The following is an 18,506-nucleotide window of genomic DNA, read 5'->3' as shown; positions in this document are numbered from 1 at the left end:
AAATCAATAAAAACTCCAATCCCACACTTGACCACAAGGACAATTAGGAAGAAAACAAATAACAACCTTTTATGTAACTCAAATACTACATATTTTTTCCACAAATAGGCATATTTTGAAACATTTTGAAAAATGATTCCATAATTTATTGAGAATAAAAAAATTTAAAAAACGTATGTATTTTTTTTTTTTTTCAGTTCTGGGCCCCCCCCTACCCTGGGCCCGGGGCAACAGACCCGTTTGTCCCCCCCTATCGGCGGGCGTGCTTTGAAGCACTAATCAAGCTCCACGGGGTGGTTGTGTTGAAGCAGTGGGGCGGAGCTATCTGCATGTTACGTCAATGAAGTCACTGAAGCGCTTCACTGCTTCATTCAGACCGAGACAGCTGACTCCTTTGACAGGCGGAGCCTGTCAACTCAAAACTTTATTAAAATTCTGCAAGTAGGGTTTTATTAACAATCCAAGCACTGCCCTTTGCATTTGTGACTATTGGGATTGTTCTAGCTCCATACTATGCTAAATAAAGATTCGCAGAAAATCTTGCAAACATCTTTCTATCCGAAAGGAACAACGCATAACATGTCATGACAGCACCTGGACAGCAGATGGCAGCAGTGCTAAGTTCCGCTTCAACAGCATTAAAAGAAGAATTCCAAATTATGTCATCCAATCAGTGAGCGCTTTACTGCTGCCTGTCGACCAATCAGAGTGCCCGGTATGAGCGCGCATAAACGGATTTGTTGTTGTCTTGACTGAGTAGCGACATCCGTGCATTTACACGATAAAGTCCGGGTTTTAGATAACCGAATCCGCCCGCAATGAGCCTGTCTCTGAGGTAAGCCGCCCCGCCGCCACTATACTCGGGGTTCTGGTCTGAACACACCCGTTCGGACCCGCCGAACCTCGGAGCCGTTTCGTTAGCGGCGGTAGCTCAGCAGCCGGGGGGCGATGAAGCTGGTCTCAGGTTGGATGTGACGTCATGACAGTACCCGCGTCACGTGACCTGGAGCCGCCTAACCAAAACCCAGACTATAATAATAATAATAATCCCTCCGGGTCGTGTTGCATACCTGTCAAGTTTTGGATTAAAAAATACGGGACATTTTCCCACTGCTGTCCCACCAGCCCAACCGAGGTCCAGTATCCTACATTTTAACCAGTACTCGAGTTGTCAAAAAGAATCAGGGGGAATGGTGGATTTTATCATATGGGGACAGATAATTTGTGCTGAATACAAATATTATAATATATTACAAATAATAGCACTGACCAAAACCCCTGCAGAAATACTGCAGGAATGACATAGCAGCAGTTAAATGCAGCCTTCTGTAAGCTTTAAATATCCACTGGGCTTACATCAAATACATCAAAACACAACAATAAAAAACTGTTTTCTGAACTTATCAATATGACTCTGTCCTTCACAGGATAAGTAAAATGCATCACTGCAAAAACTCAAAATCTTAACTAGAATATTTGTCTTATTTCTTGTTAAAATGTCTGATTTTAGTAAAAAAAATCTCATTACACTTAAAACAAGACTCATCACTGGAAAAAACAACAATTTTCACCTGTTTCAAGTAGATTTTCACTTGAAATAAGTAGAAAAATCTGCCAGTGGAACAAGATTTTTTTGCTTGTAATGAGAAGATAAATCTTGTCCCACTGGCAGATTTTCCTACTTATTTCAAGTGAAAATTTACTTGAAACGGGTGAAAATTGTCAAATAAGTTATTTTTCTGGTGTTATTTTTCTGGTGATGACTCTAAATGTTGAAATAGCAGTAATACCACATTAATTGATGAAATGACATAAGGGATGGAAAGGGGGGATGGCAGTTTTACAGGGGGGATGATTTTGACCGTTTTTATTTCAGGGGGTGTGCCATCCCCCCTCATCCCCCCTCAACTCGAGTACTGATTTTAAGACAGATTTAGGAGAAATCTAAAATATCTACCTGTCAACCACTTACAAACTACAACTAGGTACTCAGAATCTGATAGTTCTACCTTTGTTGACACTGAAATGCTGTGTACTTCCTATGTATGTAATTCCTATAATAGAGTCTAAATGAAAACACAAAAGGGAATTAAAGCACACTTATTTATTTTAAATATTTTCAGTTTATATGCACATTGATTGTCTTCAAGTGAAACATTTACATGTTCTTTTAATTAGTCATTTTCACTCATGTAACTCTCTGGCATTCACTGACTTATGACTGATGTTTCTGTGGCCTGTCCTGCTCCTCTTTAGGAAAGTACATTTGGTATCCCATTTTTACATATATTTACATGAAGTCTTCACTTTTTTGGCAAAAATGCCTCCTCTCTTGTTTCATCCATCCATCTGATTAGTTGTTCTGAGTTTGCTCCCGTTGTTGCCACTAACCTCGCGAGAACTCTCGCGAGGTTAGTGGCAATTCAGTTTGAGGAGACACAGACAGGAATGCTGTTATTATATTATAAAACGGAAATTTACGGGAAAATACTAATACAGGACGGCAGGAAAGAGGGGTAAAATACGGTAGTTTCCCGGCCAAAATGGGAGACTTGACAGGTATGGTCGTGTTGTATCTAAAGGGTTTTATTTTCTATAAATTATTTTGTATGGATCATACTTGTAAGGTTCATACTTTTCTAAAATAACTCAACTCTAACGAGACCAACAGTGAGATTCACCTGCCTGTATTGCACTTGAGCCTTTTTTAATTTATGTTAACTACTACTACTTACTTATCTATTTTCCCTTGTGGGGTGAGCAAAGGTTAACTAATTAAATACAAACCTTTTTATTTACTTTTGCATTTCCGTAATCTCCCACAATGCTCTAAAACATTTCTTTCTTGCATCTCATGTTTTATTCTTTTTTTAACTTAAGTCCGCCTGTATTTCATTTTTTTCATTCTACTTTTAAACTTTTTGATGGAGTTTTTATGTTAAGCACTTGGAATTGTCTCGTACATGGAATAGACAGATAAACTTCTCTTGTACTATTGATTTTTGATATTCACTACTACACCACTACTTGGTGACTGATGAAGGCGAAAGAAATCTCCAAAACATGTTAGGTATTTAAAAACCTAAATATTCTTGTCCGACGAAAAGAATCAACAACTTAAAGTGTAAAGCCATGGACAAAATGAACTTTATTAAATCAATATGCAAAATTCAATGAGATAAAAAAGTGGGTCTTCTGTCATTAGTTGAGCTACATTTCATCACGTGGTACGTGTCATCTGAACCTGAGTTGAACATCCAACCTGAAGCGGACTTCAACGCGGTTTGCCGGTGTTGTGACTTCACTGCAGCGTTCCGGTTTTCAGACTCTAAAACCTGCTGATGCACAGAAAACCGTTTTCGCTGTAATTTATGTCAGTGTTGATGTCCGGTTAATTATGGGTAGAGCTGGAGTAAAATCAAACTGTTTAACCAAATTCATTGACATTTTGAAGGAATTTCAGTGTAACTGCCAACATTAATTTGCATTAGGCTATATAATCACAGACTGTCTTAAAAATAACATCTTCAGACAAAACAAACGGGAACAAAGGCGCATAATTACATTTTAAATATCATGAATTTATACAGGTACATGGAACCAGTAAGGACTAAAGCCACCATATGTAGCAGTACCACCTCTGACCACGTGGTGGCAGCAGATCACCTGAATGTCCACATGTCAGCTGCTATTAACAAACTGCCTGTCTTAGAATATCATTAGAAGTGTGCAACATTGCAATAATTGTTAATTCTGTCAGAAGATCAGTAAACATACTTTATTAAATCAGTGTATATTTATTTACTTTTTTCCTAAAAAAACATTTTGTGATTATAGAATTGTTTTAATGCAATAAATAAATAAAATATGAAGTGTTGAACAGAATTTATTATCTGTCAATGGATCAATGAGCATTTTTGGATAGAGGAGAGAGACACGTGGAGGGAAGAATCCATCCATGTATCTAGCTGCTCATCTGTCTATCATCCATCCATCTTAGGGCTGGGCGATATATCGAGATTTTAATATATATTGATATATTTTCAAACGCGATATGGTACGAGAAAATATCGTTTATAACGATTTAAAAAAAAAATTTATTTCTTTTTTAATGATTTTGATATAGCTTATTTTGTGACAAATTGACTTGAATGTTTTATTTGAGATTTGCACAAATGTTTTGTTATTTGCACAACTGTCAACCTCAGTGGAAAAGTCTGCCTGTTACTGTCTACATTGTATTAATTGCACAGTGTATTTTAATTTAATTGTTGTGCAGGAAAGGGATATTTGTTTTATTTTATTCAAGAAGCATTTTTATTCTATATATGCAGGCAGTTTATTTTTATTTCATTTGTTTTATACATTTTGATATTGTGCAGACCTCTGTTAATAAAGGTACCTGTGTGACATTCGGCACGAGGCTTTGTATTAAAACTGACTGTTTTTTTAAGGGTTTGCCTCAGAAAAAAATGAAGCTAACAGAGATGCTATGCTATAATGCTTTGGGGGAAACCCCAATTATGGCACAGAAAAAATATCGAGTATCGTCATTCAGCTAGAAAATATCGAGATATGACTTTTGGTCCATATCGCCCAGCCCTAATCCATCTATTCATCTATCCATCACCCACCCATCTATCCATCATCCATAATTGTCCTGTTATGCAGGTTCAGGTGGTGGGGCATCAGCCTCAGGAGAGAGGTCCCAGCTTTAGTTAGTCCACCTTGTAGTTGCTGAGATGTACCAGTTTTATATCAGACATGTAGCTGTAGAGCAGGAGAACACCTCGATTAGGACCAGCTGGACGATAAACCACAACAAGTCAAGTCAGATACTGAAAACCGTTAGAAGTGAGATTTTATCTAGAAATGACTTGTAAATCTGAGAGATTGTTGCTCCTCCTTAATTTTACACTTTAGAATCTCACATGTGACCGCTCTATTATAGTTTATTTACTATATTTATTCACATACATCTGCTGGTTACTCAGATAGTCATTTTAGATTAAGTTTGTGATTTTAAAACAGAAACAGAGGCATTGTGAAGATAGAGTTAACCTACATTTATTGTCTCTTCAGAACTGAACTCAACAGTGACAAAACCAAACGTAAGAAGAGGAGAGAGCTCACCGAGGACCAGAAACATGAAATCAAAGAAGCTTTCGACTTGTTTGACACCGACAAGGATAAAGAGATCGACTACCACGAGCTCAAGGTGGGAACGGTGTCTGCCAGTAGCCGATCGGTGGATTAATCATCAGTTAAATGTGTTACGATTGATTTGATTCTTGAAACATTTGACCTCAGGTAAAATAATGTGACTGTTGCAGTGCAGTCTAGTTGCAAGCTATCATCAATTCAAGTCAGATTTATTTTTATAACATATTTAACAACAACTAGTTCTGAACAAAGTGCTTTTCAGGCAAATATTTAACAACTTTAAAAGGAAAGCACATAAAAACACAGCAAAGTAAATAAAGTAATTCCCAGATGTTGTTGTTAGCTGCAATTAACGGCCAATCTTAAGCTACTGTCCTGAATAATAACAAACACAATCATTCTTATTTTATAGATACGGTAATACATTTTGTTGTGCTGTTAATTCGACTAACAGACCCTCTGTAATCAGCTCTTGGTTAGTCTGGATGGGTCTTTAGACGAGGCTCAGCGAGGTAGCAGCAGAAACTTCACCTCCGTCTGAAAGCTGTTTGCCAGAGGATCACTGGAGGATGACCGAAGGTTGACCGGAGGATGACCAGGATATGACCGGGGGGGGGACTGGTCCAGCTGGCCGTCTGACAGTCGCTAGCTCTGGCAGACGCTCAGTCACATTGAACCATTCGAGATGGGCTAGAAGCTTAGTTTAAGTTTAGTTTAGTTTATTTAGCACATAACATAAAAAAAAAGAACATTACACAAGTAAGTTCAGTTAAAAGAAACTGTGCAGGGAGGAGCGAGCAAGCCAGTAGGCTTATGAGGAGCCCCCACCTAATAACATTTAACAAAATCCTTATGAGGATATAAAATCATAAAAATAAAAATAAATCATAAAAATTGCATGTAGAACATGAATGAAAATAAAATAATAAAAAAATAATAATAATAAAAAATTACTGTACACGTGATCATGAAAATATGAGTATTAAGCTGAACAAATGGCAACACAGAATATGAAGTGCAAAAGAACATTAAGAGCTTTCTTGACTACATTTTTGAATTAAATGCTCTCTTGAGCGACTTTTGAACATGGATAGGGACCTACAATGTTTTGCAATATGGTACCAACTATTCCAGACTTTGACACCTCTAAATCTAAACAAAAATTGGCTTCTTGATTCCAGACATTTAGGCGGATGTAGGGCTAGGGCCTGCCGAGTTGAGTAGGAATGAATTTGAGAGTTAGTGGCAAAGTATGAACTAAAGTGCTCAGGAACATTTCCTTCTGAGGAAAATATTTTGTAAAGAAAAATGCATATTTGGTAACTGTTGATGTCATAAATAGTAAGAATCTTTAGATTTTTAAATAAGGGAGCAGCAGTAGCATCCCAGACAGATCGAGATGCAAGTCTTACAAAACGGTTCTGGAGAATTAAGATTTTATGGAGAGTAGTTGTAAATGTACTCCCCCAAACAATATTGCAATATGAAAGGTGAGGATAGATTAAACTGTAATAAAGAGTAAGTAGACACTGCTTAGAGACAAGGTGTCTAACTTTCCTTATAATGCCAATAGATTTGTTTATTTTCTTACTCAAACAATAGCCCGGTTGTTGTCCTCCAGCTCTGGGAGCAGCAGTCCCCAAGTCCCTGTTACCTTCCAGGTTGATGTTGGCTAGCTGCTTTAGCTCTGCCATGACCTCAGGGTCCACCTGCAGCTAGCCTGGTGGAGGAGGGTCCCAGCTGGCCAGCTGGAAGGGGCTCCCATTGCTGCTTAGCACTCCTCATCAGAATCACTCCTGATCAGAATGAATGCAAGCTACTGTTAACATCATAGGTTAGCATCGGCTAAGCTAAAACTGCTAACCTGTGGGGTTTGTGTCCAGTTGCTTTTCGACTATTTCTTGTCTGAGCAGTTTTTCTGAATCCTATCAACACCTGAATCTCCTTCTGAATGTCCACCAGGTGGCGATGCGTGCGCTGGGCTTTGAGGTAAAGAAGGTGGACGTTCTGAAGATCCTCAAGGATTACGACAGAGAAGGAAATGGAAAAATTACTTTTGAAGATTTCAGCAAAGTGGGTGAGTTTGTCAGCTTTTCCTCAGACCAAACAGGCCTCCGCAAGGACAAGCTAAACTCATTCGGCTTTTGTCCGCAGTGGCAGACCGCATCTTGGAGCGAGACCCGAAGGAGGAAATCCTGAAGGCCTTCAAGCTGTTTGACGACGACGAGTCAGGGAAGATCAGCCTGAGGAATCTGAGACGAGTCGCTCGAGAACTTGGGGAGAACGTGAGTGATGAGGAGCTGCGCAGCATGATCGATGAGTTTGACGCCGACGGAGATGGAGAGAGTAAGTTACTGCTGCCCAACATCTGTCAGCAACACAACATCATCTATTGGATGATGCAGATAGTGTTTGGAGGCTGTGACCCCCAGCACAGAGCATCCGACCCGTATGACCCGTCCTACAGGTTGTCAGCCCCCAGGAGGGTGAGCCCATACTCGCAGACACATACCTGTTCTTTAGGCCTGATTCCGAGTAGATCACTAATCTGAGATAAAGTCGACAATAGTGCAGATTAACTAAATCATCAGAGACAACGACTGTGGTTGATAAATTCAGGTAATGTTGAAGAGCTAAAATCATACCATTAAAAAAGCGAGACTGGAATTTGCAAAAATGCATGTTGACAAGCCACAAAGGTTCTGGGAGAATGTCCTTTGGACAGATGAGACCAAACTGGAGCTTTTTGGTAAGGCACATCAACTCTATGTTCATAGACTCAAAAACCAAGCATACGAAGAAAAGAACACTGTCCCTACGGTGAAACATGGAGGAGGCTCAGTAATGTTTTGGGGCTGCTTTGCTGCATCTGCCACAAGACTATCAAGGCATTCTGGAGAGAAATGTGCTGCCTAGTGTCAGAAAGCTTGGTCTCAGTCGCAGGTCATGGATCTTCCAACAGGACAACGATCCAAAACACACAGCCAAAAACACCCAAGAATGGCTGAGAGAAAAGCGTTGGACTATTCTAAAGTGGCCTTCCATGAGCCCAGATCTGAATCCCATTGAACATCTGTGGAAGGAGCTGAAACATGCCATTTGGAGAAGACACCCATCAAACCTGAGACAACTGGAGCAGTTTGCTCATGAAGAGTGGGCCAAAATACCTGTTGACAGCTGCAGAACGCTCATTGACAAATACAGAAATCGTTTAATTGCATTGATTGCCTCAAAAGGTTGTGCAACAAAATATTAAGTTATGGGTACCATCATTTTTGTCCAGCCCTATTTCATTAGTTTGTTTTTTTTAATAATTATGTTAATCAACAATTCAAAAGTAATGGCTGATTTTGATTTAATTTTCAATACATTTTTATTTATTGTTACTTTTGTAAGTTTCAAGTGATTTCAGTGAGAGTTGTGGGTTTTTCCTTCTTTAACTGAGGGGTACCAACAATTTTGTCCACATGTGTATATGTATGTGTAATGCGTGTATATATGTATATATATTAAATATAGTAACAATGCACATATGCCTTAGGTTTTTACCAGCATGGTAATAACCATGAATATGTGTGCAGACAAGGTAAAAAAAAAAAACGTTGAACGATTAATTGGCAGTTTAACCCAAGACGGACGTTTTATATTAACTCTAAATTTGGATTTAGGAAATAAAATAATCTATTGTCCATCCTCTCTGATACCTGGAATCCGGAGTATAAGTACTGCACAAGTACTACAGACACGTCAATGAAATGTATTAATGTGTCATCAACTCCATAAAACTGATGAGAGTTCAGGATCTTTAGTGTTCTGTGGAGCTACCTAGTCCCCTGGTCCAGGCCAATCTGACCCCCCAGCCCTCCTCCCCAGTCTGTGATTAAGAAAGAAGAAAGAAAGAAAGCTTCCCTTAGTACTCCCACAATGGGGAAATTCTTTCTCTGCATTTAACCCATTTCCTAGTTGAACTAGTAGCAGTGGTCTGCCATGCAATGGCACGGCGCCCGGGGAGCAGTAAGGGTTAAGGGCCTTGCTCAGGGGCCCAAGGTGGTTGACTTTTGATTGCAATCCAGGGGCTTGAACCATATATCCAACGATCCATCGTTGATGCATCGTTGGATATATTGAGTGTTGTGTTTATGAGGATAATTTTCATTGGCAGTGGCTCAGGTGGTAGAGTGGGTCGTCCAATGATCGAAGCATTGGCGGTTCGAACCCCGCCCCTCGTCATCTATCGTTGTGTCCTTGGGCAGGACACTTCCCCCTCCTTGCCCAGTGAGGCATCGCTGGTGTGTTAATGTGTGTGAATGTTCCGGTGGTGGTCGGAGATGCCGTTAGGAATGGCTGCCCTGTCTTCGTCAGTCTGCTCCAGGGCAGCTGCGGCTACACCTGTAGTTTACCATCACCAGGTATGAATGAGGACTGAGTGAATAATAGAACCATTGTGAGCATTTTGAGTGTCGACAAAAGCACGACAATAAATGTAATCCATTACTGTTGTTGTTGGGACAGCAATAACGGACAGTTGGGATTATAGGGTGATTGGGGAGCGGTTTCTGACATTTCCTTCATGTCTCAGCTGGTGTGGAGACTCAGGGGTGATAGCGCTCCGGCGTCACGCCGGATTTCCGGCATACCGAGGTGTTTGCGAGAAAAAAAATAAAAATAAAATCAGGTTTGCCGTTTATTTTTCTTATGATATTAATTTTTCATATACCGTAATACTGGTGAGTAGCGCACACAACGTTGGGAACGCCGCGTGGCGCGGAGGAACGTAGCGCCGCTGGACACTGTTTGTGAGGGGACTGTTTAGCCAGTGAGCAGAGCCGGCAGGGAAAAGTCAACAGTGCTGCGTGTCCGCGTGTAACCTAAACAGTGTTGTGCATGAACGCGTTCATTGAACACGTTCATTTCTGTGAGAACGTTGAACTGAACGCAACATATTTACACATAAAGAACTAGAACGTGAACTTGTTCATTCTGCAGATCATGAACTGGAATTTGAACTGATTATGTGAGTTGCAGCTTCAGTGTTTAGGTCCAATTATTACGGAATAATCCTTCTCATTTCACCAGCGGGCGGCGTGCACATTTAAAATGCTCGACGAGCCCGGTGCAGTCTTTATGAATGTAGGCTGATTTATGGTTCCGCGTTACACCAACGCAGAACTTACGGTGATGTGATGGCACCCCCCCCCCCCTGAAATTAAAACGGTCCAAATCACCCCCCCCCCCCCAAAATAAAAACGGTCCAAATCATCCCCCCTGAAATAAAAACGGTCCAAATCATCCCCCCTGTAAAACTGCCATCCCCCCTTTCCATCCCTTATGTCATTTCATCAATGAATGTGGTTTTACTGCTATTTCAACATTTAGAGTCATCACCAGAAAAATAACTTATTTGACAATTTTCACCTGTTTCAGGTAAATTTTCACGTGAAATAAGTAGGAAAATCTGCCAGTGGGACAAGATTTATCTTCTCATTACAAGCAAAAAAATGTTGTTCCACTGGCAGATTTTTCTACTTATTTCAAGTGAAAATCTACTTGAAACAGACTGATTTATTGCTTGTGTAGTTGAAAAATACATGAGAACAGGACCTTGAAAAAAAATAATCACATATTAAATTGCAATCGTAATATTGAGGAAAAAAATCGCAATTAGATTATTTTCAAAAATCGTTCAGCCCTACATTAGAATCATAAGTGCTGCCACCTCATTGTAAACTGCATCATTTTGTGAGGCCATGCAAACCTGTATTTATACTAGTGTGGACATTAATGTTTTTCTACAATATTTCCTCCTCATGACAGTAAAATAGGCCATTCTAAGCCAATTTACTGCAGCAATTCCTTTCCAAATCATTAGAAAATGTGGTTAACACCCAGTTGTGCATGAAAAAAAAAAAAACGTGATATACCGTGAAACCGATATAATTTTGAAAAATACTGTGATATAAATTTTTGGTCATACCGCCCAGCAGTACGTTAGATCCGAGAGACGCTTTCACTCAAAACCACACCAGTAGCCATACTTAAGCCAATCGGTAATAGTGTAGGGGGTGGTCTTGGGTTTTGGCCAATCAGATTGATTCTAGCCTCGCGTCACCAGGCTCCAGGCTGTTAACCGAAATCACCAAAATAAATGTGTTCACCTATGTTGTTCAATTTACTCATTCTGTTTTCTATGGGCTACATGTGGTGAGCTTGAACAACAAGACCATGGGTCAATTTACACCAGACTTACACTTTAAGAGGACAAAAAATGACAATTGTGTTGATTGGGGCATATATCTTGGCTTAGGGGCTTGCTTACCTCCCAGGGAAAAAAAGTTCAGGCTCAGGATTTTTTTTTACTATCACCCCTCCTCTGAGTCCTCCTGGAGGCCCTGGAGGAGGTCTGGACCTCCCTGGTCAGACAGCTGTCTCCATAAGCTGGACCTGGAGGATGATGGGTGGAAGATAAAGTGAATTCACATAGCAGCATAGATTTGTACCTGAATCTTCTGCTGATGACACGCAGCACAACATAACATCTCTTTACAGTGAAGAGATTAAAAATGAAATAATTTGGGCTCTTCATTCCCTTAAATACAAGATGCCACAGCTGGAGTAAAGTTCTGGAAGTATTTGAGAAAGAACCTCGAAAGTGCTCGACTTGTTTCTGGTCAGAATCTGACTGGCTGCTTTTTCCCTCAGTAAACCAAGAGGAGTTCCTCGCCATCATGACCGCAGACTCCTGAGGAACCACCTCTGCCGGCTGGAGGACTCTGGACTGCGTGGCGCCGCTGTCTCTAGAGGCTGTGGAGGGGACTGCATCCGCATCATCCACCTGCACACTTTTCTTTTTTTAACTCGACTCTTTATCAGCTGAGGGTGTGAGGTCATCGGAGCGCTGCCGCTTGACCAGATGCTGGTGGACCTCATGAGGAGAACAGGCTTCATGCCGCAGGTTCTCCGACATTCATTCCTGAACCAGAACTCAGAAAAAAAACACTGATTCCCAACCTTTTCACTGTCTGTGTTTTGATGTCTCATGTTAGGATTTTCTATTTATTTTTTACTGAATAAAGATTTGTTTTGACAGCAAGTTTGTTTGAGTTCATGTCTGAAGAGTTCTCCGCCAAGATCTAATGCAGCTGTCATTCAAAATATCATCAGGCCACAGTCACTATTCCATTGTTGTTTTAATTTTAAAAAAGCCACAAAGAAATATATATATTTATATTTACATTTACGTACTCTTGTAAACAGTGGATCAAGACAAGAATGCATGTTCTTTGAATACTCTGTTGTTCTCCGGTGACCTGGAGTCCTGCAGATTGATGAGCACACAGACGTGTTCACACCGGCTCCACCTGACCTACAGTATCGGACCTTTTAAACATCCATGGTCCTGTCAGAGACCCGCTGCTCTTTCCGGACCGCTGATTATCTTGAGTCAGCGTTAGAAACCTTTTCTCTTCCTTCATGTCAGTAACTTGACTTATTTTGTCATTTTAAGACTGTTATCATTTTTAGTAGAAGTTTTATTTTTTGATTTAAAAAAAAAAAAAAAGATGGCTAAGTGAAAAAGGTTCTAAGTCGTTCATCTGTGGTTGTATTTATCTAATAGTAACAGCCACTATGATCACATGACTTTTATTATACTTTTATACCTGAACACAAAATTCATGAGGCGATGAGTGTGAAAGCCAAAATCCTGATAATAATGTCATAGTTGGAACGTTTGAGAACATTTACGAATGTTTGAGAAAGTTTAAGAACATTTAAGAACGTTTAACACTGACAACCACAAGCTGTACTGTCAATTTGATATTTTTTGCTGGTCATCCTGTAGAACATGAATTGGCCTGTAGATAGAGCTGTTCATTAATTTATCCATTCATTCACCCATTTTTTTAATTCATCCATTCCTTCATTCAGTTGAAGTTTCAGCTGAATCAAAAGGTCAGAACTATTTACAGAAATGAAGAACAGCAATAAAAGACATCATTTTATTAAATGGTAGAAGAGAGAATTTATTCATTTTGTTATCTTATACTTTTTCATTCTAAAAAGTTAAAATTACAACTGCGAATATGACACTGGCTTTATTTTAAAAATGTGATTATCTTAGAGTAACTTTAAATTACATCAACTCACAAACATGTTTTTGTTTTTTAAATTTTTCTTATGCAGCAAAATCATTCATGACACAATTATTTATTTTTATAAAACAATCAATAAAATCAGATGTTCAGAGTTCAAATGATTACATGATACATGTATGTTTAATTCAAATGATAATTTTATGCCAAAATAGTTCAAATTTATTTATTTATTTTTATTTTTATTTAACCTTTATTTAACCAGGCAAGCAATTTAAGAACAAATTTCTTATTTACAAGTGCAGCCTAGGGGGGTAAAGGGAGGGAGCTAAGATGAAAAAAAAACAAAGTTATATAAATACACAAAAATATATTAAAACACAATACAAAAGATAAAACAATTAATCAAGTAAAACAGTCAGTATGCATGAATGAGGACTAAAGGCAAGTGCAGGAGTCGGTTGTACTTAATAAAAGATGTAGTTTGAAGGTGGAGATGGAAGTGAGAACAGAAAGTTTAAGGATTTTTTGTAAGGTGTTCCAATCAGAAAATTTTCAAAGACAAATGTTTAAAATAATGAAAACTAATTTCATTTATTGGTTTAACAAATTAATTTAAAACGTAACACATCTACTGGAGTCAAAACACTCAACTGCAGGAGTTCATCATTGTCTTCATCATCATCATCATCATCATCATCACCATTGTCTTCTTCATCATCATCATCATCATCACCATTGTCTTCTTCATCATTATCATCATCATCACCATCTTCATCTTCATCTTCTACTAGTACTTTCATCTACTACAAACTCTACTCTAAGACCATGAACGCTGCAGCAGTAAACTACCAAAACACCTTCAGAGAAGTAATGGAGGATGTTTGTGAAGGTTTCTCAGGCGTATAAACCAGATGCAGGAGTGATGAAGGTCTTCCAGGCCTTTCCTCGGGCTCCATGTCATCGGCCTTCCCCGCGAGCTTCAGATCAAAGCCCCTGGTGAGCTCAGCTGCCCCAGCTTGCCAGCTGTCTGGGGTGAGGTTCCCTGAGCTGGGTGGATGTGGTTGTAACTTGGACCAGTCAGACAGTGACAGGGTGGAGGACTGAAGAAGAGCAGTAAGGCTGAGATAGAAGCAGATTGAAAACCTAATGGTGTATGTGAGGGTCTCTCAGACTGAAGGTCAGCACCACGGCTGCTCATCAGGACCTGGTCCCTACCACAGGGACGGCGACTTACCCGGACTCTGGCACATGCTCAGCTGTTGGTTCTGGACCGGAGTGACATACGGTCCAGAAATAACCCCACCCAGTTCCTCCCTAGTTACAGCCTCAGAGGCGACCCCCCCCATACGTACGTGTAAGTGCATGTACATACGTATAAGTGCATGTACATACGTACACTTACATGTATGTATGTGTAAGTACATGTACTTACACATATGAAAAATAAATGAAGTATGAAACTGCAGAACAGATTTGCTGCCCTATCAAAGGACCCTGGAAGGACCTGGATCTCTATCAGATGACCATCCATCCCAAAGCAGCAAGACAAGGACTGAAAACCTGACAATAAGTAAAAAGCCACAGGAAAAACTAAAGCTGTAAATGATGTACAAAGGATGTGCTGTAAGAAAACTAAAGTCCTCTGCTTTCCTATGGATATGGCCAATGATCTGAAGGAGAAAATTATTAAGATTGCAGATTTGTTTGTTTGTTTGTTTTATTTAGGATCCCCATTAGCATTAGCCACAGCATTAGCTATTCTTCCTGGGGTCCGACATACACACAACACACAAATTAACACATACAGACATACATTACACAAGACATTACACATTATACATTACACATTACACATTACACATGACAAAACAATAATAGACACAACTCCCTTAATCACAATCTATACAGAGGAACCAAATCACCATCATTCTCAGACATACATACATAGAAATGAAATCAAATAAAACACCTTTATAACCAATACCTGCCTGGAATGACCTTATCTAGAATTATTTGACCACTTTTCACCTTATATCTATAATTATATTTCAACCTTCACTTTGTTCCCTCTAAATGACAAATCATCATTCATAAAATTTTAAAAGATATTAATCAATAGAAGAATATAGATGAATATCCAACTGTGACAAGAATAGAAGAAGAATAGAATAGAACTGTATTAATCCCACAGAGGAGAAATTTGCTTGTGCAGTAGCAAAGATAAAGATACACACTCTCAACAAATTTACATATACACACCAAGTATGAAAGGTATATAAAAAAGTATATCCTAAAAAGAAGAAACATTTAAAATAACCAATAAATAGCTAAATAATTAAAAAAAGAGCAATATAAAAAAAGAGCAATGCACAAAAGAAATACTAAGCAGAAATACTAAACCCGAAAAAACAAAAAATATATACATGTGTGCAAAAAAATATGTGCAAAAATGTCAGTGAGGTATTAAGAGGGAGACGATTATTGCAGAAAAACAGGTTATTGCACTTGAATTACTAGAGTTGCTTATTGTAGAGTGTGATGGCTGTGGGGATGAAGGACCTGCGGTAGCGTTCCTTCTTGCAGCGCGGGTGGAGCAGTCTTTGGCTGAAGGAGCCAAAGACAACATAATTCTGCATATAGGGTCAAATGATGTGTCCAAGCAACAATTGGAGGACTTCATCAGACTATTAAAGACAGTGAGATCTCTGAATGCAGCTGTATTCATCAGTGGACCGCTACCACCCGTCAGAAGAGGAGAGGAAAGATTCAGCAGGTTGTTGAGACTGAATAAGTACTGTAGCTTGTATCAACATGTTCTGACTGCTCAGTGATTTTATTAACATTATTTTTGGGAACATCTGTTTAAGGCAAATGTATTTCATTGTACCTCTTATTTTGTCTCATACGTATTTTGTCTCATATGCCAACCACCTGTGCTTGGTGCCAAGGCTGAGAAAAACAAGGATTTATTTCAAAGAGAGGAACAAACAAGGCCAAGCAGAAACCTTGAGGGGGAACTCCATCTGCCCCCACCGGGAGAGAGCTTTGGAAAGGAGAGACACCAAAGGCAAGAAGAGGGGTTCTTGTTTGCCCTCAACCCTCTCAACAGCACCAATGAGCAGTACCAGGGACCAAGAGCCCACCCCCCCCAAACCCCTGACAGGTCATCTTGCTCCTCCCCCTCCCCTTCTCCCTCATCCCCTCATCTGAAAATTCACTGATCAAATGATGGAGCGGTCAATGCTGAGCTCAGATATTTCATAATTTTTTTCTGTTATCATCAGATATTAATTCTTATTCAGTTAGAGGTGGGAAGAACTTTCATTTACCTCTTTGTCGTACCTCCAGTCACCAATCCTTTATCAAATTCCATGGCCCTCAACTCTGGAACTGTTTAGATAGATCTCTTAAGTTAGTGTCATCCTTAAAAATGTTTAGGACCAGCTTAATGGGGTATCTTTTATATAGACAAAATTAACAGGCTATTCGTACTGAAATGAAATTGCCATTTCATGGATATTTTTGTTTGGATGTTTATTGTATTTTTCTTTGTTTTTATTTTACCTTTTCTTTTCCTTTCTATTCTTTTTCTATTGATTGATTTGTTTTGGTGATTTTGTATTGAGGGGGAGGATTTTTTATAAGCCCTTCGGGCTTCTTTTCCTCTCCTGCACAAATTATTTGTCCTTGTATGATAAAATTTTTTTTTTTACTGTTGTCATTGTGCAAATAAATAAATAAATAAAAAAAGATATACCCCCCAGCCCAATCCCTTTTTGTCCCCCATAAATCCCCCACCAGAGCGGCCCTCGACACCTCCATCATGTTCTGTCTCAACGGTCTGATGTCTCATAGGTGGCGTTCCGGGCTGCAAGGATTATTGGAGTCGAAACTTTTCCCAAGACAAGCTGCGACCCTGTTTATTAGAAAGGTTTTAAAATGTCTGTTCTGGAAAAATGTTGCCCAGTCAAAACACAGAGAGTAATATCTTGAAATAAAGTAAATATACCTTCTGTCCCACAGACTGCTCCCAGACACAAGGGGGCAAATAATAATATTTCTAAAACACTTGATTTGGCTTTGTAAAATGTTAGGTCTTTAGCTGGGAAAATAGTTTTAATTTATGATTTTATCACCGAGCACACCCTGGATTTTATGTTTTTAACTGGAATTTGGTTAGACCAAAATAACAATGAATCATTTCAATGTAAGCCATTAACTCCTGGATGTCTTTTTAATATGTGGCTGTACAGCTGAAGGCCTCATGCAGAGTCCTGTTTCTGAATAAGTACAGCCCCCCCCCCCCCCAATACTATGCAGACTTTTTTGTTGACCTCAGTGAACTGCTGTCTTTGATCTGTGTTGATTTTGACCATGTAATTATTGTCTGTGATTTTAACATCTATATGGACAACCCTCAGGACCAATGAACTAAAGATTTTAGTAACACTCTGGACAAATTTGGTCTGACTCAGCATGTAACGGACGCCACGCACTATAGGGGGCACACTCTAGACCAGGGGTCGGCAACCCTGGTCCTCGTGGCCCCCCGTCCTGCATGTTTTAAATGTCTCCTTGCATCATTACACCTGATTCTAATTTATGGTCGTCATCAGCTTGTTATCCAGGTCTGCACAAGTGTGTTAATGACACAGTCATTTGTATCAGGGTGTACCAGGGGGTCCTGAGGACCAGGGTTGAAGACCACTGCTCTACACTTACTGATCCCTAAGGGTCTGATCATCTCAGAGGTTACTGTGTCTGATGTGGGCCTGTCTGATCACTCCTGTGTTTTCTACGAGAGGACGATTTCAATGCACACAAAGGTCTCAACAGCAGTGATCTCAAAACAGTGTATAACTGAAAAAAGTAGTGAGACCTTCAACCAAGTCTTTTCTCTAACACCTGGCCTGTCTGGGGGTTCGGTCAATGAGATAACAATAACAAACCACCAGGTTCACTCTTATAACTTACAACTGAGGAAAGCAAGGAAGTCCTACTTCTCAGACATCCTCACTAAAAACAGTCATACAGTTCGGGCCTTATTTGCTACAGTTGAAGGCTAACAAATCATCATTTGCAACTGAACTTCCTCCCACCTGTGGCCTGCAATGACTTTGTCCAATTTTTCACAGACAAAATCCCAAATATTAGACCAGCAGTTGGTACATTAGAAGCAGCTTCAGTATATGTACCGTGTCCACCGAAAACCGGTTCAACCACGATGACACAGTGTCAACCCAGTAACAG

At 39.6% G+C, this 18,506-nt stretch overlaps 1 protein-coding gene across 1 annotated transcript; it reads left to right on the top strand.

Annotated features, from left to right (window-relative positions):
• The first annotated feature begins 699 nt into the window (after positions 1–699).
• On the top strand, positions 700–12,253 carry cetn3 (centrin 3). Its single transcript, XM_061734068.1, has 5 exons — positions 700–835; positions 5,083–5,218; positions 7,126–7,240; positions 7,318–7,509; positions 11,863–12,253. Exons 1-5 carry the CDS (start codon positions 819–821, stop codon positions 11,904–11,906), a joined length of 504 nt encoding a protein of 167 aa, XP_061590052.1. The 5' UTR covers positions 700–818; the 3' UTR covers positions 11,907–12,253.
• Positions 12,254–18,506: the final 6,253 nt, after the last annotated feature.

This window comes from Cololabis saira, chromosome 11 (genome assembly GCF_033807715.1).
Source record: "Cololabis saira isolate AMF1-May2022 chromosome 11, fColSai1.1, whole genome shotgun sequence".
NCBI lineage: Eukaryota > Metazoa > Chordata > Actinopteri > Beloniformes > Belonidae > Cololabis > Cololabis saira.
The sequence above is the reverse complement of the archived record's forward strand: the minus strand, read 5'-3'. Positions and strand labels throughout refer to the sequence as shown.

Coding starts and splice junctions, on each gene's coding strand:
- cetn3 (XM_061734068.1), top strand. Junction 5,219..7,125: donor TCGACTACCACGAGCTCAAG/GTGGGAACGGTG, acceptor AATGTCCACCAG/GTGGCGATGCGTGCGCTGGG. Junction 7,510..11,862: donor CGCCGACGGAGATGGAGAGA/GTAAGTTACTGC, acceptor TTTTTCCCTCAG/TAAACCAAGAGGAGTTCCTC.